General features: G+C 25.8%; 2 protein-coding genes across 2 annotated transcripts; one reads left to right on the forward strand and one right to left on the reverse strand.

Moving 5' to 3' along the window:
* The first annotated feature begins 653 nt into the window (after positions 1–653).
* LOC108576729 (ADP-ribosylation factor-like protein 13B) lies at positions 654–2,479 on the forward strand. The gene is made up of 8 exons (XM_017939787.1): positions 654–712; positions 784–854; positions 972–1,105; positions 1,243–1,358; positions 1,529–1,705; positions 1,783–1,960; positions 2,030–2,063; positions 2,141–2,479. The coding sequence occupies exons 1-8, from the start codon at positions 654–656 to the stop codon at positions 2,449–2,451; spliced, it is 1,080 nt and encodes a 359-aa protein (XP_017795276.1). The 3' UTR covers positions 2,452–2,479.
* A 1,862-nt stretch (positions 2,480–4,341) lies between these two features.
* Positions 4,342–6,308, reverse strand: LOC108576725 (caspase-1-like). Its single transcript, XM_017939782.1, has 4 exons — positions 6,169–6,308; positions 5,367–5,626; positions 4,922–5,227; positions 4,342–4,592 (listed from the first exon to the last, which is right to left on the reverse strand). The coding sequence occupies exons 1-4, from the start codon at positions 6,246–6,248 to the stop codon at positions 4,342–4,344; spliced, it is 897 nt and encodes a 298-aa protein (XP_017795271.1). The 5' UTR covers positions 6,249–6,308.
* Positions 6,309–8,456: the final 2,148 nt, after the last annotated feature.

Raw genomic sequence — 8,456 nt, forward strand, 5'->3', positions numbered from 1 at the left:
AAATGACGAAAAATAAATTATAGATTAACTAACCAATTCAATTTTGTATTCCCTATTTTTAAATATGTTCAATCTGATATTTAATATTGAATCGTTTTTTCATTCACTTTCGAAATTCTTTTTAGACACTTTTAAGCACGCAGCTATAACCAAAACATAGAAATCCACAAGGTATGATAATCATATGCAAGCAAACTTTAAAAAAATCACTATATGTAAAGGCCTCCATAGATACTGTCGATAGCGCACCCTACAATTTACTGGGAGTCTTTACATGTAGCGATCATTATAAGATACTATTAATGAGCTCCTTTTTTTCTTGTGAAAATAAATGCGACAATATTGCTTTAACTTAAATTTTATGATTCACCTGTGTTACATACATACGTATAAAAGAAAAAATAAATAAATATGTTTTACAATTAGTTCTTATTTTAACTGTTATTAGTTTATATGAAGTTACGTTCATTATATGGACCTAACTGTAGTTAATTAACGTGTTTGGCGTACAATTACCAATGACGACTAATTGCTTCTTATCATCGTATTTAAGTGCATTTCTTAATACAAAAATGTGGAATACAACGTAACACAAATGATGGCAATTTTAACTGATTTAATTTAAAATTATAATATAAAACAGGTTTATTATAATGGGTAATTGTATACAAAGCATATTGAAAAGGTTACAAAAGAAGAAATGTTCCGAAAAGTAATGAATTAATTTCTTATTAAAAATCGTACAGGCAATGAATATATGTTTAAAAATAATATAATTTTTAGGACTATTATTTTACTTATCGTGGGTCTTGATAATGCGGGAAAAACTTCTGTTTTAAACTGTATAAGTGGAGGTAGATATTTTGATATGAAAATTTATTTTTATTTACATTTATAATAATATTATGTATATATGTGACTCTGTTTCTTAAAATTCTGAAATAGTAAATCAAAAGTATATACTTTTTCAGATTCTGATAAAACTGTATTACCTACAATGGGATTCCGTACAGTGTCTTTAAAATACAAATCATACACAATAAAAATTTATGATGTTGGTGGCAGCTCCCAAATCAGATCTTTATGGCCAAAATATTATAATGGTGTAAGTATTTGATAAATATACAAATAAATCAAAGATTAGGATTACATTTTACAGAAATTTAGTATGTCGCTTTTCATACATTCCCTTAATCACATAATATCTTTTTGAAATTAGTCTCTCCATTTTGCATCTTTTAGATACATGGTCTTATATATGTGGTGGATGCTAGTGATATTTCCCGTCTTACAGAAAATAAAGTTGTGTTTGGTGAATTAATTTCACATGAATATATTTCAGGGAAACCATTATTATTGTAAGAAAATTGAATATATTTCTTATGCTTACACATTGTTCATGCACAGAACACTATTTTTAGATATAATATGCATCTATTAAGTTGCACAAAAGATATACATGTATATAATATATATTTATTTACATGGAATCTTAATATATATTTCATTATAACATATTTTATAATAGGCTTGCAAACAAACAAGATTTAAATGGAGCTGTTGATGAATTAGATCTTGTTGAAAACTTAGATGTAGAATGTGCTGCTAATACTATGAAATGTCCAACAAGAGTGGAGATATGTTCATGTATTTGGAAAGGAGATCAATCAAAAGATAATACTATAGGTATTAAAAATGGATACAAGTATGTAGTTAATTCTTTTTATAATAATTACAAAAAATTAATATTCTTTATTAAACAAAAATAAATAATTTATGTAGGTGGTTATTGGATATAATAGTTAAGAACTATACAGTTTTAAACAGTAAGCTGAAAGCTTGTCAAAATGCTCAAAATGAAAAAAATAATGAAGTACAAAGTATGGTATTAGATACACCATCAAGACTATCAATTCATTCCAATCCTTTTAAACCAATTAAAGAGCTTGTTTCAAAAAAGGTATCACAACTCAAAATCTTTCTCACTTGTTAAAATAATATATTTTTATTTTATTTATTACAATTTTAGGAAGACATCCAGATACCAAGTATGTCACAAAATGGTACGTAACATTTAAATACAAAATAATATAAATAATTAATGAAGCATTTGTGTAAAATATATGAAATGTATTTACAGGTATTGTAATAAATGGAAGAAAGTTTAAAAAAATGTTCACACATAGAAATAAGACTGCACCACTTACTACTGAAGAATCTATCACTGAAATTAAAACTGTATCAGAAAATGTTAAATTCACCACTAAAACACTAGAACCTCAAAGAAGTTTTCAAGCACTTCCACCAATATTAAATCCGATAGCACTGGACACATACTCGAATACAGTTAGATTAAAGACAAATCGTCCATATACAGCTCCAGAACGTTCACAACAGTTTATAAATAAGATAGCAGTAATTAGTATTCCTGGACAAGTGACACAAGAATAATATTTTTAATTATATTTAAGTGATAATAGGGGACCATTATAAAAAATATACATTATTACAATGTATCCAAGTTATATAGAAGTAAAATATTTTAACAACGAATCTTTTATTTTTCAATTAAAAATTGACTGATAATTTTAATTCAAATGGTATTATAAACATTTAATAAATGTTAGTTTCACTGTACTGATATAGTGTAAGACAAATATCAGCAATGTTTATTTTTTATTATATTATGTACGTAAGTAATATTTATATAATTATAATTATTTTATTCAGCATAAGTTTTTTTACTTTAACTTTATTATATCTTGTAAACTTGTATACAAATTTATGTACATAAAAGTTTGACAAATACAAGGGTTAGAATAATTATTAAAGCCTTATAAAATCTAGAGTATAATGATAGTATAAAAATTTTCGATTATATAATAGTATATAAAAGAGCGTAAAAAATGTATCGAGAAAGCACATTATCAGCACATATTTATCATATTTTAAAATACAATAAATATTGTAATTATTCTTGTAACATTATCTCATGTGTAACGTTATCTTGTTGAGCAACTACTTCGTTAAATATGTGTCGATATATTTAAAGATCATACGAAAAATTATTACAGTAAGGAACAATGCATCTCATATAACATAAGAATCATTAATTCTTCTACGGAAAATATTTTGTGTTACATTACACATATATAAACACACCAATGAAAGCATAGTGACCAAATCATTAGAAGCGACATTAGACACTTTAAAATTGCATTAATTAATATTTAAAAATTACATACTTTTATTATGAAAGACTGGTATATCACTTTTTTAGAAGTTTTTATAGATTACACTAATGCCATTTTAATTATAAATATAGCAATTTTGCCATAATATTAATATTCGATTTTGTTCAATTCTTATCTACTTTACTTAGTAATGCCTTTTTCAAACTATGAAGCAACATAACACATTATGTATCAGTTAGCAATTCCAAAAGTATATGCAAACTGCCTTTCTTAATTCATATTTATTTTCTTAATGATAGGTAAAACTTGAATATTCGTTGTAACTGCACCTTATATAATCACAACTACTTTAATCAGACAAGATATATTCATACTTTCACTATTACTAAGTTGAAAATATTTCATTTTTTTTGTTTTCATATATAAGACTATTGCTTGTTGCGAAAAGACACGGATTTTGTCCTTCTGACTTTTGTACAATATAGCAGGCTTTAAATATATAAATTTCTTAAGTTGCTTGCATTATAATGGTTAAAAAATACCTTTTCTTTTTAAATATTGTGTCGAAATTGTATAGTTAATATACGAATTACTTATTAAATTTTGTTTATAAAGCAGCAATCGCAAAGGCAATTAATTTCAACTATATACTACTGCTGTCTTAATTTTAGTTTTCATTTGTACTTATTTTGTATCTTACTTATAACGTGTCCAATATATTTTCATCCAGTTTGTATGACCACTATTACAGCCATTCTATGTAGATTTCCAATAATTCAAAATTTGTTAAAAATTATAATTCTATCGTTATAAATTTATAATATAAATATGCATCTTGCAAAACATATAGGATTTGTAAGATTTCTTAATTTAGACAAGTGCAAAAATTTGCATATAGCATAAAATTTACTACGTTGTATTGCTATATTTTGTTTTATAATGCAAACATATAACATAATGGCAGTTTTTATAATATAAATGCTATCATTTAAATGCAATACATTGCAATCACACCAAGTAGGAATTGTATAGGCAAAATATTACCCTTTAATTCCTAATAAAGGTACGCTAAATGCTATAAAGGTACGCAATATATAATATATGTATGTGTATATTATACTTCATAAATCTTTCATGTAAAACAGACCTACACAATCCCATTTTTAGGAGGAGTAAACTTTACTAAACGAGTTAACATTGATGTAATGCATGGAATTTGCTTTTGTTGATGCATTGTAATATTTTCAGGAGTATTTGACTCAAAATCAAGAGCAACTCGCTGACAAACAAATGTGAGCAGTGTTAACAAATCATAGCGAGTACCATTTTCTTGCAATTCTGTGCATAATGCTTGCATGAACCATGAGCCACGAGTAGTATTTCTCCATGAGTAATAACCTGTACAAGTAATTTTTCTTAGAAATGCAATATTTCAAACATAAAATTAATTGTGAGAAGACCTATTTTTATAGATTTAATTGTTACATGTGTGAAGATAACTTCTTTTTAAAACTTTCAATAAAAATTTTCTAAAGTTAACTGATATTCTTCAAATAACATTTCATGTCATTTCTTAGATAAAATTAAAGTGTAAATATCTTATAATTAAAATAGTGTTATCATTGACATTATTTTAATTGTCTTTATAATGACAACAATAAATGTTAATTATATAATAAAAAAACATAGTAGATTAAAAATCAATTCTATTTTTAAACTACACTTACCTGGTATTGTTGAGTAAGCAATTAAAAAGTCTGCTTGACTTGGTATGCGGAATGTTGAAGCCGGTTGACCATCTATTTCTGTACGTTCTTTCAATGTTGTACCAGAATCCAATTTATCACCCTGGCAAGCTTGTATAAAAAATAATTTTGGTTTACCAGCTAATGAAGGACACTTATCAGCTGTAAAGTGATTCCAAATGGAATCAGGTTTATATGAAGTATCATGAGCATAAAGTACTCCTAATTCTCCATGGCTCAATATAGCTATAATTAGACAGTCATGTTGAGAATGATCCAAGGCAGCAACTGTAAAAAATAATGTAATTTTAAAGAATACATTCAATGTATTTTCATTTATATTACAGTACAGGATTTAAAAAGGAATACTTTTATTGTAACTAAAAAAGAAGTTCAAAATTATGTAAGGGTCACATCAACCAAGTACCTCTTTCTAAATTTTTCACTATATCTCTATGTGTATAATTATGAAAATCATTTACTTCAAAACCAAGATTTTTCAAAGTATTGACAAGATTTTCACAATCCACATTTGTTCCACATCTTGCTCTAAGATGTGTAATAGTGAAAAATTCATGGTTAAAAATAATAGCTAATCCACGCTTTGGATGATTCATATTGTAGTGCGCAGCATAACGTTCTGTGGGTGCCGTTTGTAAAGGGCCCATAAGAGGACTGACGCTGTTTCTGTAAAATAAAAAGGATGGCATGCCTGATATCTAGATCCATTCAACAAAATAATAAATCTTTAAACACAAACAAATAATACATATGAATAACATAACTTTAAGAATTTGCAACTCCATTGTTTATAATAATTTATTTATCAATGTTATAATCAATATCACTGAGAATGTCATTAATAATTATATGTTTGTAAATTTCTAAATGTGTGTATAATATACTATAATAATAATATAAATATTCGAAAATTTAAAGAAATAAGATGACAAATTTAAGGGTACTTTCTTTGTTTGGCTGATATAAATATGTAGTTAATATTAATTCTATTCACATGTTACTGTGTAAATAATAAAAATTGGATTCGTAAAAAGAACTTATTTTAATTTGTTTTAAAAATAAACATGTTTACAAGATTTAAAGTTTCGTGCAAGTAAATAACATGTATCAATGTACAATATGGAAAATAACAAGGATATATCAGGGTTATGATATTGTTGGAATACATTGTACAATTAATTATATGTATATTGATAATCATATCCTACCTCGAACACCCAAACGCATCTCCAACATCATTACTGAATTTGATGCTCTCGTTTATAAAATCACTTTTTGTAGAACACATGACTTCACTTTAGAAAAAGCTTTTACAATGAAAGAAACAGATCAGTTACAAGATCACTACTCAGAGTTTACAAGCGTAATGAAACGTGAATACGATACGCGGTATACAAGCCGTTCCGTGTGACTCATATACCTTCAGTTACTACGCACCACACAAACAAATTTAAAAACACTTCTAACATTATCATGTGGCGACAGTAATGCCATCATAGTAACAGTCAGATATAACCTAAAAAAATTATGCCTAGTTTATCAATAGATAAGAAATAGGTATTAAATTAATACTATTAATCGCAAAAATAAGAAAAAAATATTTGATTCTATTATAACGTATCGTAGCAAAAAGTAAATATAAACTTACTGTAGTAGAAAATAATTGCATTTCGAAAATGTACGTTAAGTTCTAGATTTCGAAATAGTGAAATATTTAGTTTTAAATTCAACTTCACAATTACTTCAAACTTGAGTAATAGATTAAATTTAAATAAACATAAATATATTTATTAATTTTTGAATTCATAAAATAATTCATAATTTGAATTTGAAATAAGCGTATCTGTTAGTAATAATAAAAAAAGACTTAAAAATTGTTTTAATTATTTAATATAATATTAGTACTATTGAATTTAAATATTCTTCGTTGCTGTATGTGTATAACAATGAATTTTATTTTTTTCTCAAAAATTTTATTTATATTTTACCGTGACAATTTTATTTTCAAAATATATTTCTTGATAGATTGAACTATAGGAAAAATGATCTAAAACTGGTACGAGCGTTCAATATTTTATGACTTTTTTATTGAATGTTTCTAACTGTTATCGAGAAACAATGTGGTATCTGTCATACATATTATAAACTGGTCTTTGTGTATTAAAATTTCTTACACGAATGTAACCAATGATAGTGTTCTTTTTTCGTAACGTGCACTTTTTGTATTACTTTTTACACAAGTCTGTACCAACCACTTATGGCGACCGTGATAAATACGTATATTTTGTGTATCGATTAATGAAACATTACTTATCTATGAAAAATTTCGGATAGTTAATCGTAAGTAGATTTATAAAATTCGTTATTGGTATAAAAACATTGTAATAGGTAGAAAAAAATCGGGCCACATAATTTACTGATTTGATGATGAATTTGATATCTTTCCAACGTCAGATGATCATTCTAACCAATTAAACAATTAACACCTTTTTCTTTTACAACTCACCTTATTGTACGATGAATTAGATAAAATATTATAATTAGATAAAATAATTATCCAAAGATGAAAAGTTTCAAATTCTTATTTCGAACTAGTAAAATTATGGCCGTTTCTTATTCTGCCTAAATTGTAATCTTGTTTGTAAACTAAGTTTGTTCAGTTATTCCAAAGTTTCAATTTCTGTTATCTTTGGCAATGTTTAAAATATTTGTCTTATTTTTAAATTTACGGTACTATGTTAAAGCAATCTGCACAGCTTTTCACGTTTTAGATACTCAAAATATACGAACACTTGTGACTCAGTATTTCTGAAATTTAATCAATTTCTACAAATCCCGCGTATAATTAAATTTGGTCCATGTCCAGTTTTCGTGGATAATTAAAAGTTATGAATATTTATAATGTATACAATATGTAAAACCGAGTTTCTAAAACTACGTTAAATTTTTAATAAATTTAAAATAATATGGATTAACATAACAAAATGAAATAATCGATTATCCGTAAATGCTTATCGGCAAGCTCTAAGCTTTGTTGAATCCATTGAATATGTTCAATGTGCCATAAGTAGGTACAGCTGTGTCATATTACATGAAAATATTTTATTTTCTTAGTGAAACTTTTCAGGCCTTTGACAAGACAACACACATGACATTTGATCATTTAAGTCTTCAGCGGCGCACTGTAGAATCAAATCATAGGCCTCCTAACAATAGATAAATAGGTATATAATCATAAAGTTGTAGAGATTCATAATAATCTGAAATATTATTAAATAAAAGCATTGACATCGATTAAAAAAAAAAAAAACATTTGTTACAAATAGATAATGTTATTATTCATTGTCCAAGATGTATCATATGATTCATATTACTCACAAATAATGTTTTCTTGCAAAAGTTACATTTATTATCTCATCTTTTCAGTATAAAATTCTTTATGTTTAAATAAACATAGTTCGTCACGAAATATTTTATATTATTTAATTATTAAGCA

The sequence above is a fragment of the Habropoda laboriosa genome, unplaced genomic scaffold, assembly GCF_001263275.1.
Source record: "Habropoda laboriosa isolate 0110345459 unplaced genomic scaffold, ASM126327v1 scaffold469, whole genome shotgun sequence".
NCBI lineage: Eukaryota > Metazoa > Arthropoda > Insecta > Hymenoptera > Apidae > Habropoda > Habropoda laboriosa.

Coding starts and splice junctions, on each gene's coding strand:
- LOC108576725 (XM_017939782.1), bottom strand. CDS start 6,248: ATGTGTTCTACAAAAAGTGATTTTATAAACGAGAGCATCAAATTCAGT. Junction 5,627..6,168: donor GATGCGTTTGGGTGTTCGAG/GTAGGATATGAT, acceptor TTTATTTTACAG/AAACAGCGTCAGTCCTCTTA. Junction 4,593..4,921: donor TGCTTACTCAACAATACCAG/GTAAGTGTAGTT, acceptor TTACTTGTACAG/GTTATTACTCATGGAGAAAT.
- LOC108576729 (XM_017939787.1), top strand. CDS start 654: ATGGGTAATTGTATACAAAGCATATTGAAAAGGTTACAAAAGAAGAAA. Junction 1,106..1,242: donor GGCCAAAATATTATAATGGT/GTAAGTATTTGA, acceptor TGCATCTTTTAG/ATACATGGTCTTATATATGT. Junction 1,706..1,782: donor GGTATTAAAAATGGATACAA/GTATGTAGTTAA, acceptor TAATTTATGTAG/GTGGTTATTGGATATAATAG.